The sequence below is a fragment of the Danio rerio genome, chromosome 24 (genome assembly GCF_049306965.1).
Source record: "Danio rerio strain Tuebingen ecotype United States chromosome 24, GRCz12tu, whole genome shotgun sequence".
NCBI lineage: Eukaryota > Metazoa > Chordata > Actinopteri > Cypriniformes > Danionidae > Danio > Danio rerio.
In genome coordinates, this window is record NC_133199.1 from 39675708 (window position 1) to 39692500 (window position 16793).

The 16793-nt window shown below is 38.4% G+C and overlaps 2 protein-coding genes across 51 annotated transcripts in view; both read left to right on the forward strand.

The window, feature by feature from the left end:
- Positions 1–16793, forward strand: part of ccdc178 (coiled-coil domain containing 178) — a 326195-nt gene that overhangs the window by 150131 nt on the left and 159271 nt on the right. The gene's annotated exons all lie outside the window — the stretch shown is intronic.
- The window catches only part of obscnb (obscurin, cytoskeletal calmodulin and titin-interacting RhoGEF b), a 100447-nt gene that overhangs the window by 1449 nt on the left and 82205 nt on the right, over positions 1–16793 (forward strand). For all 50 annotated transcript variants that reach the window (XM_073941014.1, XM_073941017.1, XM_073941019.1 and 47 more), the window contains exons 2-23: positions 1272–2370; positions 4677–4946; positions 5067–5327; positions 6979–7281; positions 7385–7651; positions 7735–7841; positions 8035–8203; positions 8973–9248; positions 9664–9939; positions 10031–10306; positions 10404–10679; positions 10782–11057; positions 11702–11977; positions 12463–12747; positions 12867–13142; positions 13392–13667; positions 13752–14027; positions 14203–14469; positions 14559–14828; positions 14910–15176; positions 16363–16629; positions 16774–16793. The exon at positions 16774–16793 is cut by the window's right edge and continues 93 nt beyond it. In XM_073941014.1, coding sequence (XP_073797115.1) covers positions 1281–2370; positions 4677–4946; positions 5067–5327; positions 6979–7281; positions 7385–7651; positions 7735–7841; positions 8035–8203; positions 8973–9248; positions 9664–9939; positions 10031–10306; positions 10404–10679; positions 10782–11057; positions 11702–11977; positions 12463–12747; positions 12867–13142; positions 13392–13667; positions 13752–14027; positions 14203–14469; positions 14559–14828; positions 14910–15176; positions 16363–16629; positions 16774–16793 — 6327 coding nt within the window. In that variant the 5' untranslated portion in view covers positions 1272–1280. The remainder of the gene's footprint in view (positions 1–1271; positions 2371–4676; positions 4947–5066; positions 5328–6978; positions 7282–7384; positions 7652–7734; positions 7842–8034; positions 8204–8972; positions 9249–9663; positions 9940–10030; positions 10307–10403; positions 10680–10781; positions 11058–11701; positions 11978–12462; positions 12748–12866; positions 13143–13391; positions 13668–13751; positions 14028–14202; positions 14470–14558; positions 14829–14909; positions 15177–16362; positions 16630–16773) is intronic.

The following is a 16793-nucleotide window of genomic DNA, read 5'->3' on the forward strand; positions in this document are numbered from 1 at the left end:
TTTGTTTGCTTAGTCTGAACAGTAAGGCTCCATTTGTAAACAAAACTTGTGTCAATGTAATGACAACTGCAAAAGCATTAAGTCATAACTTTATAAATCGTCATATTGTATAATTTCATAACAGGTCATAACTTTACCATAACTAAAAATGGCTATTTCTAACCGTTGATTTTAATGCATTCATATTTCCTAATGGGACATTTACTGAACAGAAGTGTTCTCTATTGTACATTATTATACTTTTGCAAATTAATTTATAAAGGTCACACCTTATTTTGCTGGTCCGTTTGTTGAATTTAGTTACATTGCATCTGCATGCCAACTAATTCTCATTACATTATAAGTAGACTATTAGGTTGGGGTTAGGGTTAGTGTAAGTTGACATGCACTTACAATTACTCAAAATGACCATCACAATAAAGTGTTACCATTTATTTAAAATGTAATTATTTACTCTGAAGATATACAATAAAGCAATGGTATAACATATTTTAAGTTATTTTACTTGTTAAGGTCATCATTTTTAAAACTCAAGTGAATGTCATAATAGGTGGCATGGTGGCTTCAAGTCCCAGCTAGGCCAGTTGGCATTTCTGTGTGGAGTTTGCATGTTCTCCAGTGTTGGCATAGGTTTCCTCCAGGTGCTCCAGTTTCCCCCACAATCCAAAGACATGCGCTATAGGTGAATTGGATGAAGTAAATTCTCTGTGGAGTATGAGTGTGTTTCTCAGTACTGTGTTGCGACTGGAAGGGCATCTGCTGCATAAAAAAAAATTGCCAGAATAGTTGGCAGTTCATTCCGCTGTGGCGACCCCTGATAAATAAGGGACTAAGGCGAAGGACAATGAATATCATAATACTGTGCATCAAGATAAAAAATTCACTATTAAACTTCAACAAGAAAATTAACGAATAACAAAAAAGACTCATTTTAAATTCTAAAGTTTCTCTTCTATGCATAAAACAACTATTATTAGTTTAGTTTAACTCTTTTTTTTTAATTGACAATTCTCAATCAGAGAGTCATTACAAGTAAATAAATAAAAACTATAATACATTAGTTTCACAATGTTGAGGAAAAATACTGGGTGATAATTAAACACATTCCTTACTCTCTTAACCATATTCAGATGAAAATTAAGAAAGTAAACAACAACAACAAAGGTAACAAACAAACCAAACAATAAAAAAAACATACATACATGCACACACACACACACATACACACACATACAAAATTGCTATTAAAGTGTGTTGTTTTATCTCTACAGAAAGCAGCAATGGATCAGAATCTATTTGGCGGAGCTCCTCGTTTCCTAACTCGACCCAAGGCCTTCTCTTTGTGCGTGGGACGGGACGCCTCTCTAAGCTGCACTATTGTGGGAAACCCTGTACCTGTAGTCACCTGGGAGAAAGAAAAATTGCGTATTTCTGCAGGGGGCCGATTCAAAACTGTCGAGGATGGTGATATTTATCGACTTACTATCTACGATCTAACGCTAGAAGACAGTGGTCAGTACATGTGTCGTGCCAAGAACACCGTTGGAGAGGCATATGCAGCTGTAACCCTGAAGGTGGGACTGCCGGAAACTGTGGTGGAGCGTGCCCCAGTGTTTATTGTGAAGCCTGTCTCTACCCGTGTGGGTCTAGGAGGTGATGTTACTTTTTACTGCAGAGTGTCTGCTCATCCAGCACCCAACTTTGATTGGGAAAAGGATGGCCGCTACCTGGGTGAAACCAACCGCATAAAGATTACCTCAGAAAGTGATTCCAGCTCTTTGAGGATTCAAAGCGTTAGGAGCTTGGACAGTGGCACCTACAATTGCCGCGTGCAAAACTCCATTGGTCGGGCTCAATCGGCTGCAACGCTGGTAGTGGACCTTCAAGACACTCATCTCCTGAATGCAGACAAGAGCACATCCCTCCTTTCCCACATGCAGAAGCGCAAACAAGAAATGCGAACAGACATCTCTTTCTACCGCACCACAGAAAGTTCCTCAACCACATCATCGTCTACCAAGATTACAGAGGAACATGGAAGTTTCGGACTTGCCAGGGATCAAGAGCAGAGGGTTTCGGCATTAACCAGCATGTTGCCGAAAGGTGTTTTCACCCGCACTTGCACTGTGACCGAGGGAAAACATGCAAAGCTTAGCTGTTTCGTCACAGGTCATCCCAAACCTCAGATCATGTGGAGAAAGGATGGGACGAACATCAGCGAAGGCCGCAGGCATGTTATGTATGAGGACCAGGCGGAGAATTTTATCCTCAAGGTGCTCTACTGCAAGCAAAGTGATAATGGTCTGTACACCTGCAATGCATCCAACCTGGCTGGACAAACCTATAGTGCTGTGCTGGTGATTGTAAAAGGTAAGAATAATGCTTCTCTTTGAGCACCTTCAAGAGTTCCCACTTAGATATGCTTGGCATTAATAGGCGATTTGTTATGCTCTCCCGGGAGAGAACCCTGAGCTCGGAGATAATTGAGCCCAAGTCTCCCATTCGGTCAATAAGCATATGAGGGGATCTGAGATCAGGTAGGTCTCGAGAGCTCCCCTTAGAAAAGGGAGGAAAAGGAGGAGATGGGGTGAAAGGAGGAATTCTTCCAAAACGAAGATAGAGCAGTAGGGGGAAAAAATCGTTCCATTTATTGTAAGCTTGGATCAATCTGATTGGATTATTACTGATTACAGATGAGCAGCCAGTTGTGCTCAATCATATCACTTGCTCCTCTCGAAATTAGTTTGCGAAACTTCCCTTAAAGGGATAGTTTACTCAATACAGAAAAAGTTATCATCATTTACTCACCTTTCACTTGTTCCAAACATGTTTGACTTTGGTTCTTCTGTTGAACACAAAAGAAGATATTTTAAAAAAAGGTGGAAAAAAGTGTAACAATTGACTTCCATAATTATTGTTTTACCTACTATGGGTGTTTCAGGTTTTCAGCTTTCTTCAATATATTTCCTTTGGTATTCAACAGAATACATCATCTCAAAAAGGTTTGGAACTCTAACAATCATCAATTTCAACTTTTTTCAAGACATAGTTTCTGTTATCTTGCTGGGTCTTGTCATTTTGGCTTTTCCAACTGCTATTTCAGATGAGTAAAATGCATAAAGTGATGAATAATGTGTACAAAATGCTTATTGTGTTCATTATGAAAGAACAGCCAGGATGTAAACTTCCTTTCAGAACTGCAGAAGTTTACAAAATCATGCTGTAGTCATGCTGTAGATTTTGACATCTGGCAGATAGGACTCTTGCACTGCAAAAAATGCTTTTCTTACTTAGATTTTTTGTCTTGTTTCTAGTCCAAATATTTAACAATTCCTAAATCAAGAAGAATTTTCTAGACAAGCAAAACAAATTATCTCGTTTTGAGAAATAAAATGTCAATATTAAGTGAGTTTTTCCGTAAAACAAGCAAAATAATCTGCCAATGGGGTAAGCAAAATAATCTTACGTCAAAAGAAAAAACAAGATTAATTTGCTTACCCCATTGGCAGATTATTTTGCTTGTTTTAAGAAAAAATCTCACTTAATATTGGCATTTTATTTCTTAAAACAAGACAATTTGTTTTGCTTGTCTAGAAAATGCTTCTTAATTTAAGAAATTTTAGATATTTAGACTACAAATAAGACAAAAAATCTAAGCAAGAAAGGCATTTTTTGCAGTGGTGGTGTCAGCACAACAATGATCATGCTTTTAAAAAGCAGCTGGCCCTATTAAATCCCCAACCCTTAATTTGAAATTTTATCAACTAATGACAGTCATCTTTACCTTCCAGCTCCGTCTCTGCTTAGCAAAGTGCTTGGAAGTGTTCAAACAGGGTGTAGCATTACACCTATTTTCTGCTGGTGATGATTAGCTCACAGTTGTTGTGATGGCTAGTTACAAACTCTCTTTTGACACTGTTATGTGGATGTCTTTCCAAGTGACGCTTTTAGGGTTTGAAATACTAATTTGTATTCATTTTTTTGTAAAGTAGACCAAGGTTTAAGTAATGGATTTCTCATATGTATATTTTCTATATATTAAGATTTCTAATTTTATCCAGCAGTGTAGCAATAATGTTGTGGTACCTTGTTCATGTGTCTCAATCTTGACTCTCATGACACAGGCACCTTAGAGAAAGGTCACAGAAACCTAGCCGAATACCAGTCCACCATTGCAGTACAAAGTGCAGTGACATCCATGTGTCGGGATTAAGAGTGTGAAGTTCATGACATTTAAGGCTTATTTCAAGTAAACATGTTCAAATTTCAGATGATTCACCTAAAGCTGGTAAAGGTGTACTGTAGGTCTGTTGAACAAACAATTAAACAACTTATAAATGTCAGAAAACAATTCATTTGATCTGATAGACAGCTTTAATTTTGTCTTATTGCCTAGGTTGCTTGAGCTCTGTTAGTAGTTTCATGGGCACATGAACCCCTCAGACCCAACCTAAAATGACACGTATAGGATAGGCTTTATAAACTAAGCGTAGTTGGTTAGAGTATTGTTTAATTGTTTCTTGTGAGATCCACTTTTAAGCTCACTGATAGGTTTCACAACATCACTTAGGTCTATAAAATCGGGTTAATTTTCTGTCACCACCCTAACATACATCACTGTTCACAATGGAACTTAATGTATATTAATTATATTGACATTAACCTATCCTTGCCAGAACCAAAGATTCCATTCAAGAAAAAGCTGCAGGATGTTGAGGTGAAGGAAAAGGAAACAGCAACTCTGCAATGCGAGGTGCCAGTGTCAAACACAAAGGCTAGCTGGTTCATGGAGGAAACCCGGTTGGAGCAAAACACCAAATACCGTATGGATGAGGAGGGTACCCTGCGCCGCCTGACTATTCGCAATGTTACCACCAACGATGATGCTGTCTACATCTGTGAGATGAATGAAGGCAGTCGCACTGTGGCGGAACTCACAGTGCTGGGTAAATTCTCTGAAAAGAAGCCAATCACCATCTATTAAGCTAATGTTGGCTGTAAGGAATGGCTTTAACCTGGTGCAACACAAAACGTCTTTATGTGACTTTTCTCTTCTGCACTTTTAGGCAACATCACTAAAAAGCTTCCAAGGAGGACAGTGGTGCCAGTTAGTGATACTGTGATCTTCTGTGTGGAGCTGGAAAAACCAGTAGATGATGCATACTGGACCAGGAATGGGGAGAGGCTGAAAGAGGACTCCCGAATAATTATCGCCCGCGTTAACAGACAGTACACACTGACCATTCGTGAATGTACTGCAGAGGACTCAGGCGAGGTGGCCTTCATTGCCCATGACTGCAAGACCTCCACCCGCTTCTCTGTGACAGGTAAATAGCTTTGTACATCAGACTACAACCTTTTCACATGATTGTATTACTTGCGTTAGAAAATGTTATAACCACCACAACAATTCTTTACATTTGGTTCCCACTTTAAGCCAAATATTAAATTCTCTGAATTTTCCCAGACATTTCATGACACAACACCCTGTCTTGAAGTGGTCATTAGCTGCATTTCCACTGTCGAGCCAGTGCGAGCCAGGGCTTTTATCAGGTCGAGCCAAGCCAACAGCCCGGGAGCTTGAGCAGTGAGGCCGAAATCATGTCGCGTTTCCACTGTCAGGCTGGTGGTTTGCAGCGCGTCACGCAAAACCCGCCCCCAGATTGCTAATCAAATGTCACACAACCCGCACATTTCAGCGGGAATCAAGCAGATAAAGCACACCATTGCATAATATGTCTATACGCATAGGCCTTTGTATTTTTATTCTTTATTTTTGTCGCCGACTGACTGTTGGCATCGTACATCGAGTGGTCTTGTCAGCAATGGAGGGAGGACCCAGCGCACCATCCATAATATAAAACCACGGTAATTTTCCGGTATTACTCGGTATAAAATGTATTTTATAACATCCTTGTTTTGGTAGACGCAGTCAGACATTTAGCCCAAATGCTCCGGAGACACTTGTTCTAAATCATATACATTTGCCTAGAATATGACAACTAACAGGTAATTCCTCTTTGAGTAAAATCTTCGTATCCAAACAGACCTACTTTATAAATCTCTCACACACTTGCATCTAAGCATGCACGTTTCATGTACAAACACACCATTTTAACTAGACAAAAACTCTGGACCACTGAAAGTTACGGGCTGCTGTGTCTTTAATATAGTGTAAAGATTACCATGTGATATTGAAACATCAAGGAGGACGCAGCAAAGAAATATGACTTATTAAATTTAAACTACTTAATTATTATGCAACAAGGGAAACATAATGGTGATCTTAAGCAAAAAAGACCCCTGACCTATGAGTTGTTTTATGGAATAGCCTATCTTAAACTGACCAGCTAGGCCCTATGTTTTTCAATCTCTTATTTATTTATTTATTGGCGCATGTACTCATGTGCGATCGGTAAACTAGTGTAATGGCAGCATGCCATCTTTACCAGACTCTGACAAACTCCGCCTCCCCTTTAACTTCACTCCCTAGCCCCGGCTGGTCCTCTTTGGGCCAAGGTATACGGTGGGCCAAAAAAACTGACTGACATTGCCTCGCCCTGGCACGCTCACTTTAGGCACGCTAGTGGAAACTCTGCTATTTTGAAGCCAAAGCTCTTAAAATGTATAATATACTCTGGCATGTTAGCCTTATAAAACTTACAGTCTGGTGACTACATTTGACTGCCAGTTGATAACAAATAGCCTAACCATAAAAATAGGTGTGACACAGCACCTAGTTTTATGGTTAAATGTATAGAAAAATTACAACAAACAGAAATCCTTAATATTGTACGACTTGAACAAAAAATACAATTCCCTGATTTTCAAAGTCTGAAATAGACTTTTACAATGTCATTATATTTCAGAAGTTCCATGATCCATGGGAACCCTGAGTTCACCATTTGTTTTTGCCATTTATAGTAGAATTTTTGTCCTTTTATCTCCAATAACAATAATTTAAACATTGACCCCCAGCACCAAGGAAACATCCTCCAGATCCCCCAGTTGAGCCAATAGTGCAAAACAAGACAGATTCGTCAATCACACTGTGTTGGTCTCCACCGGACAGTGAGCGTCCTGTACCCATAACCGGTTATATTGTGGAGCGCAGGAAGGTGGGAACCCAAACCTGGGTAAAGATCACTACTACACCTGTATCTACTACTAAATACACCATCACCGATGTCCTAGAGGAGACAAGCTATCAGTTCCGCATCTCAGCGGTCAACGATTTTGGTCAAAGCGCCTACTTGGAGGTTCCTGGAACGTTTTACCTTGGTGAGAAAGGCTTTGGTTGATTCCTATAGACACTCATCATATATAAAACCAAAACAAATAAATCAGTTTATTCATATAAATATGTTGTAATTTATTTGATCAGAACCCACAGCATCAGTGAAGACAGGCCTGGTGGATTGCAGTGCAAATGCAGGTGAAGAAGCCACCCTTACAGTGGAGCTCTCTGCTGCGTGTTCCGGCACCTGGACCATAAATGACCAAATGATCCGAAGTGGATCTGAGTATTTAATCACACGCTCAAAGACCACACACACTCTGGTCATCAGGGAAGTCTCCATGGCACTAAATGGGGCACAGGTTAAGTTTGTGGGTGGAGGATCTCAGAGCGTTGCCACACTTAGTGTGAAAGGTAAAAAAGCAGCCGCTTCTGAAAAGTAATAAGGGAACAACTTTGACACTATTCCTAATACTTTTCTTCTTGATCTTATCTAGCTGCAACTGCACGCTTCACCAACAAGTCTTCTCAGGTTGAGGTGTTTACTTTCAGCATGTACTCCTCTGCTCAGATGCACACAGAAGTGTCCAATTCAAATGTCCAGGTAACATGTTTTTTATATCTTTTAACAACATGTAATGTAATGTAATGTGTATTTATATAGCGCATTTATTGCGCATAACATGAAAAAACAGTAAATTACATTTTCCAGCCAGATTTCATGTGGAATGCATTGCATACTGTATACAAAATGGACCAACTCCAGATATCTAATAAATGTACTGTCTGTGTTGCAGGTTGTTTGGATGAAGAATGGGAAGGAGCTGCGGATGGGTAAAAAGTATGAAGCCACAAGTGCGGATCGCAAACGCATACTGACCATTCACAATGTGGATCAAGAGGATGTTGGCATCTATGAATGCATCTGTGATGGCGATAAAATGTCTGTCCAACTTGCTCTTAAAGGTGAAATATGATTTTCCTTTTCGTTTACAAACTTTTAATTATCAGAAATCTTTTAAAGCCTCCATTTGTATTTAATGTTTAAAATAAATATTGCTTTATTAACTTAAACTTGTATTTACAGTGAAGAATACTGCCTATAACAATAGAAAAGCTAAACACTAAGATGTGGAGTGTTTGCAGTAAGCTATATAGCTATTACGATTTTCCAAGAATTAAAATCAATGCTGAGAAATGAGTGCTTAGTACTGAAAGTTCTAAATGGATAAATATTAATTAATATAACATATATATATATATATATATATATATATATATATATATATATATATATATATATATATATATATATATATATATATATATATATATATATAACATATAATATTTATAATATATATTAATATGCTTTGGGGTGTGACAATCATCAACATGTATACTCTCAATGCCATTAATGTCACTATACAGTATATAAATCTATATGGACACAAATGAAAATTTAATTTAGTATTTATTTTAGGTAGTTGCAATATGTTCATGCCTTGTTCTGGTATATTTAAAAAAAAAAAATAATTCCAAGCTTAACAATTTCTAAGTAACTAGAAATCTAAACACACAAAGAATTTAAAAGATCTTACAAATCTTATATTCATCCTTCTAAAAGCAACTTATTTCACTATATATTGATGCACATTTTGTAAAAATGATTTTTTCTATTGCTACAAAAATCAGAGCAAGGTGTGGCAACTAATCCTCCGTTTTCCCCTAACAGAAGAACCAGCTAAGTTTGTTAACAAGCCGAGGGCTCAGCCCCAGGAGAGTGATGCTCTGGTGGGCGATGTGGTGTTGAGCTGTGAGGTTGCTTCTGCTGGAAGCGCTGTTGTGTGGAAGAAGGAACAGACAGAAATAACGGAGGACAAGAGGACAACTTTTATTTCTCAGGGGACACAAAGGAAGCTGGTCATCAGGGGTGCTAAGCAGAGCGATGAAGGACACTACTCGTGTGAGACGGCAGAGGACAAAATGACATTCCTGGTCAAGATAAAAGGTAAGACTGTGCACTAATTAGTATGAAACTTAAAAGTAAAATCAGCAGGATTAATCAGACATGCCACAATACCTAATTAATGTCATAACTTGAAGTGAAGCTAAACGCTAAATGCTACTCCGGCTAATAAACGATTTAATAAGTAAAATTAAAAGTTATGCCTGCCTCGTATAAGTTATAGTAAAGTTTAGAATGTCATTCATCATGCCAGTGGCAGATCTTACTGAGGACATTAATGGTAGAATACAGCTGTTGTTGAAGTGAAGTTTTGCTGGAATCTCTAAAGCTATTCTGGAGCAATGCAGGGGAGGGGTGTACAGAGCAATTATTATTAGGCGAACACTAATGTTTTTGTTCATTCTGTAGATGTTTTAAAACTGCATGCTTTTTTGCTGTTCCACTAAAACTTTTTCAGAAACACGAGCTGCTTTCTCCAACAAAGAATCTTATCAAAAGGAGGTGAAGGTTTCAATCTCCCAGAAGGCCACATTGAGCTGTGAAGTTTCTGATGCCAAAACTGAAGTGAAATGGTTCAAGGATGGCAAGCAGTTGAACCCCAGCAAGACTGTCCAAATGGAGTCAAAAGGAAAAAGCCGTCAACTGGTGCTGGAAAATGTGGAGAAGAAGGATGCCGGAGAATATACCTGTGAGGTTGGAAATGAAAAGCTGCTCTTTAAGGTTCGGGTGGAAGGTAAAGGCTTTTAATGACTCAGTCAAGCATGTGAGAAAGTTTAAATAACTGAATGCAGTTTCTTATACAGCATATTTAAATTTTGCTCCAGACCTTCAAGCCACCTTTTCCAACAAGGATTCTTATCAGAAGGAAGTAAAAGTAGCAACTTCCCAAAAAGCTACACTAAGCTGTGAAGTTTCTGATATCAAAACTGAGGTGAAATGGTTCAAGGATGGCAAGCAGTTGAGCTCTAGTAAGACTGTCCACATGGAGTCAAAGGGTAAGACCCGTCAGCTGATTGTGGAGAATGTGGAGAAGAAGGATGCTGGAGAATATACCTGCGAAGCTGGAAATGAAAAGCTGGTCTTTAAGATTAAAGTAGAAGGTAAGATGTTTCAACAAATAAGCATGGAAGAAACAGAGTTTAAATTACTAAATGTAGTTTCAGATACAGCATTTCTAAATTCTTATTTATGCCCCAGACATTCAAGCCATCTTTTCCAACAAGGACTCTTATCAGAAAGAAGTCAAAGTAGCAACTTCCCAAAAAGCTACACTCAGCGGTGAAGTTTCTGATATCAAGACTGAGGTGAAATGGTTTAAGGATGGCAAGCAGTTGAGCTCCGGTAAGACTGTCCACATGGAGTCAAAGGGTAAGACCCGTCAGCTGATTGTGGAGAATGTGGAGAAGAAGGATGCTGGAGAATATATCTGTGAAGCTGGAAATGAAAAGCTGGTCTTTAAGATTCGGGTAGAAGGTAAGAGGTTTCAACAACTAAGTCAAACATGGAAGTAACAGAGTTCAAATTACTCAATGTAGTTTCAGATACAGCATTTTAAATTTTTTATTTGTGCTTCAGACATTCAAGCCACCTTTTTCGACAAGGACTCTTATCAGAAGGAAGTCAAAGTAGCAACTTCCCAAAAAGCTACACTAAGCTGTGAAGTTTCTGATATCAAGACTGAGGTGAAATGGTTCAAGGATGGCAAGCAGTTAAGCTCCAGTAAGACTGTCCACATGGAGTCAAAGGGCAAGACACGCCAGCTAATTGTGGAGAATGTAGAGAAGAAGGATGCTGGAGAATATACCTGTGAAGCTGGAAATGAAAAACTGTCCTTCAAGATTAAGGTAGAAGGTAAGAACAACATGCCATTGCTTTGCCTTATTTTATTTACATTTACATTTAGTCATTTAGCTGGCGCTTTTATCCAAAGCGACTTACAAATGAGGACAAGGAAGCAATTTACACAACTATAAGGGCAACAATGAATAAGTGCTATAGGCAAGTTTCAGGTCTGTACAGTCTAAGAAGGAAAGTATTAGTAATATTTTAGTAATTTAGTAATTTTTTTTGTAATTTTTTGTAAAATTTATTTTATTTTATTTTTATTTTTTTTTTTTTATTCAGTTAGTGGTATATACAGAGAGGCAATTGGGATTAGGAGATTAGGAAGTGTAGTGGAGACTAAATAGTTGAGTTTTTAGTCGTTTCTTGAAAACAACTCTGCCGTTCTGATGCAGTTAGGGAGTTCATTCCACCAACTGGGCAGATTGAGTGTGAGCGTTTGCGAAAGTGATTTCTTCCCTCTTTGGGATGGAACCACAAGGTGGCGTTCATTCACAGAACGCAAATTTCTGGAGGGCACATAGATCTGCAGAAGTGAGAGCAGATAAGGAGGAGATCACGGTGACTCAATCAAACAAGGCCAGAGTAATGTGTACAAAAAAACTGAATGCAGTTTCTGATGCTACATTCCTAAATGTTGATTTCTGCAACAGACATTCAAGCCCCAATCTTCAACAAGGACTCCTATCAAAAAGAAGTAAAGGTTTCAGCCACCCAAAAAACCACACTGAGCTGCGAAGTTTCCGACATCAAGACTGAAGTGAAATGGTTTAAGGATGGCAAGCAGCTGAGCTCCAGTAAAACTGTTCACATGGAGTCCAAGGGCAAGACCCGTCAGCTTGTGGTAGAGAATGTAGAGAAGAAGGATGCTGGAGAATATACATGTGAAGCTGGAAATGAGAAACTTGCATTCAAAATTCAGGTGGCAGGTATGAAAACATTCTGATGTTTTTCTGTTGATGCTCTGATTCAATTTAAAACTTTCTTCCTTATAAAAAAATATTACGATTGTAATAAACTATTATAGTTTTTTTTTTAAAGAAAGCAAATTTTACATTAAAATCAGAACCATTTGAAATAAGAATTTCATTTAAACAAAAGTCTAAAATGTCATGGCCTCTAGTCAAAAATCATTCTATGAGATTTTATTTATGTGCCTACACATCTTACTATAAATAGTTTTCTCCAATAAATGATACAGTACATTTAAAGCAAGCAATATTTGATGGCTTTTTCAGTGACACAGAATAAAAAACAAATTTTATACTTCAGTGCCCTTTTTTCTGGATTGGTGTACAGTTTATAATTTATTTCCGACATTCTCAAGCATACAGTTTTTGCAGTATATGTTGTATGTCATTTTGAATGACATTTATTTACTCAAAGAATGCTTTTTTTCTTAAACTGTCCAAAGCTCAACCAGACATTCAAGCTGCGTTTATCAATAAGGACACCTATCAGAAAGAAGTCAAAGTAGCGGTTTCCCAGAAAGCCACACTAAACTGTGAAGTTTCTGATACCAAGACCGAAGTGAAATGGTTCAAGGATGGCAAACAATTGAGCTCTAGTAAGACTGTCGACACGGAGACGAAGGGCAAGACCCGTCAGCTAATCTTGGAGAATGTGGAGAAGAAGGATGCTGGAGAATATACCTGTGAAGTTGGAAATGAGAAACTTACATTTAAAGTTCAGGTGACAGGTATGGAAAAAATCCTAGTGTTTGTAGCAATTTATGTCTTTAACTTTATGCAATATGTATACTTAAATATATTGTATTTCTAATATTGGATCCATGTTGAACTATGTCTTCCCAACTAGACATTCAAGCTGCCTTTACCAACAAGGACTCCTATCAAAAAGAAGTCAAAGTAACAACTTCCGAAAAAGCCAATCTAAGCTGTGAAGTTTCTGACCTCAAGACTGAGGTGAAATGGTTCAAGGATGGCAAGCAGTTGAGCTCCAGTAAGACTGTCCACATGGAGTCAAAGGGCAAGACCCGTCAGCTGATCTTGGATAATGTGGAGAAAAAGGATGCTGGAGAATATACCTGTGAAGCTGGAAATGAAAAACTGGTCTTTAAGATTCTAGTGACAGGTATGACAAATTTGGACCCTATATTTTGGCTCGGCGCATTTGGTCATTAGTGTTTGCTCTTCACAAGATGAAATAATATATTCACAACTTGGAGTAAAATTATTTTATGACAATCTTGACAGTCTAAGCTGCTATGAAAATTGCATTGACAGTTGTCCTATTCAGGGTGATATCTTATTATTGAATTTCTTCATGAATAGGCAAACTAAACTCGTTGATTGAAATAAACTAATTTTACCTTTTCTTTAGAGCCCAAAGCTGCCTTCACCAACAAAGACTCTTATCAGAAAGAAGTAAAGGTTTCAGCTTCCCATAAAGCCACATTAAGCTGCGAAGTTTCTGACCTCAAGACTGAGGTGAAATGGTTCAAAGATGGCAAACAATTAATCTCTAGTAAGACTGTACACATGGAGTCAAAGGGCAAGACCCGTCAGCTTGTAGTGGAGAATGCAGAGAAGAAGGATGCTGGAGAATATACATGTGAAGCTGGAAATGAAAAACTGGTCTTTAAGATTCAGGTGGAAGGTAAGACTTTCTTGGACCTTCATAGTCTACAAACTTCTGTCTTGCTCCAGAACATTTAGTGAATATTTCTTGATTTGTCCCTAGATGTTGCAACTAAATTCCAGAAGGCATCTATGACAAAAGAAACTGTGATGTTTGAATCAGCAGAAAAAGTTATTTTAAAAACTGAGGTTATGTCAGAGAGTTGTAGTGTCAAGTGGTTCAAGGATGGAGTGGAACTAAAAGATGGATCAAAGTATGAGATGAAACAGGAAGGTCGTTCACGCATCCTAATTGTTAAGTCCTCAGAATCCAAAGACACTGGAACTTATTCCTGTCAGTCAGCTGATGACAAGGTGGATTTCAAGGTTCAGGTCAAAGGTAAATGCCCATTACAGTTACAAAGCAAGAAGTATAAATAATTTAAGTTGTTAAATTTCCCAGAAGTCTAAAAAATCATACAATTATATATTTACAACTAGTTTAAATGCACCAAAATGTAATTGATCACAAACAAAATGTAATTAAAATATTCCTCTTATTTAAATGACCACAGAGGCACCGTTCAAATTTGTGGGTCCCCTTCAGCCAGTGTCTGCAGTACTAGAAAGTACCATGACACTTTCCTGTAGCCTTAACAAAGCCACAGGTAATATCCTTTGGAAACATAATGGCAAGGAAGTTAAACCAGGTGGCAGATTCAGCATCCGCACTGATGGGACCAACTGCATATTGACCGTCTCCGCTGTGGCTCAGGAGGATGAAGGAGAATACAGCTGTGAGTGTAAAGACGACAAAACCTCCACTAAAGTCACCATCAAAGGTAAAAACTGTTCGTGACAAGCTATCAATTTAAGCTTGTTATAAGTAATAATAATAGATAGTGTCAATTACCACTTTAATCCCCCACAGCGCCACGTCTGGTGCGGTTCACCACCAAGCTGAACAATGTTGTTGCAAATGAAGGCAAAGATGCTATCTTCAAATGCTCAATCACACCACCTGATGTGAGCGTAAGATGGCTGCGTAATGATGTTCCCATAATGGCCAGTCCCAAATTTAAGATTGCTCAAGGGGGAAGCAGCCACTCCCTCACCATCACAGCTGTCACTCAGGAGGATGCAGGGGAGATCAGTGTTGATGCCGAGGGCAAAGTGAGCAAAGCCACACTTCAAGTACAACGTAAGGATAACTAAATCATAATGCAACAAATAAGCACACAGACAACCTGTTTCTCAGTACAGATATATCAATGCCTTGCAGAACTTCCTGTCACCTTCACGAAGAAGCTTGCAGATGTGACTGTGCAGGAACAGAACACAGTTCGACTGGAAGTGGAGCTGAGCAAGCCCTCAAAAGATGTGAAGTGGATGAAGAACGGTGTGGTACTGCAGCAAGGAGGAAATCTAGAAATTCACGTTGATGGTGCCAAGCAGACTTTGGTGCTCAAGAGTGTGGCTTATGCTGACAGAGGCCATTACTCATGTGAAACCCTAGATGACAAGACCCAGGCCAAACTTTCAGTAGAGAGTATGGCTTCTGTTTTATGTTACACTTTTTGCAATGATGCATAATTTATGACCAGGGCTTAACATTAACTTTTTTGACCACCAGCCAATGTGGCTAGTAGTTTTCCAACATTACTAGCCACTCGCCATTTTCACTAGCCACAATTTTATTGTTGGGAAAATATATATTATACACATAAATATGACTTTGGCATGCTAAAATTACTTGATTTAGAGTTTGCGTTATCTTTACATGCCTCCTTATTCATTTTACTTTTTGTGTGTCGTGTATGAGCTTGCTCAATAATAATGAGCAAATGGGTCAGGGTTTCATATATTACAATTAGTTTTCATAATCTTCAGAGCTCAAAATTAAGGATTTACCCAATTTATCTCTGACCACACCATAAATAAACAGTTAATTATTTCTTAGCCACACATTTTAAATGTGTAAACATGCAAAATATAGCTGAATACTATACTTTTTATTTAACAAAACATATACACAGTCTCATGCCCTGGCTAAAGGTAAAAAAAAAAAGATAATTAAACCATATTAATGCAAAAGAAAGCAGATAAAAACATACTGTGTGATCATGAAAGGATGATCACACACGCATGGTTAAGGATAGACCCATAAATTATTTTTTCAAAGAATGGTTAAACCGAAAGCAACTGGCGCTGCTTACAATAAGTCAACTCTGGAACTCTGTAAAGCAGCAAGACTGTAGCCTGTAGGTGCATGTTCATCACTTTTTGTTCAGTCTATTTGAAGGAGAACCGATCGCATCGGTTGTGTTTCTAGACACAGTTGCTTCACAAAAGGAAACGGGAGCGCGCACGCATTATAAACAGTCGCGCGTATCACCTCAGCTGCGAAGTTGCGAACGCAATTATTTTTGTCAGTCGTGTTGCTTCTCGATCGCCTGTGCATGCATATTGGACCATCCTTATTGTCGAACCCTGTTTTTAAGAATTATTATCTGGGAAAATTATTTTCAACCAGCCAAAGTGGCTAGTGGGAGTGTTTGTCTTACCGCCGAAATCTACCCGCATTTGGCCGGTGTTAATGTAAAGCCCTGTTTATGATTATATGTAACCTGGGTAATAAAATTACCATAAAAGTCATTAACAAAACTGCTCAAAGTATTGTGCATTTCCAAAAGTATTTTGTCTGTGGATTTTTATTCAATTTTTTTACCATTTAGTTAAGAAGATTCAGGTAGTAAAAGGCCTCAAAGAGATGAAAGTTCAAGAAAAAGAGACTGTCACTATGGAGGTGGAGCTCAGCAAGGCTGATGTAGAAGGTTCCTGGAGCAAAGATGGAATGAAGTTGAAGTCAGGACCCAATATCATTATAACATCATTGGGAAACAAGCACTGCTTGACTATGTCCCAGCTAAAGATAAGTGATGGTGGAGCTATTACCTTTCAAGCTGAAGATGTCCATACTTCTGGCAAACTAATTGTTACAGGTGAGTGTGTGTTTTTGAGTTCTTGATGTTTAAGCCAAAGATAAGGGTTAAATTCAGTATGTTTAGGTTTAATCTGTCATAAATTATATGATGTTTAGCATTTAAACATGCTGTTATAATTATTTGTGTGTGTTGTATGTACAGAGCCTGCTGCAAAGATCCTC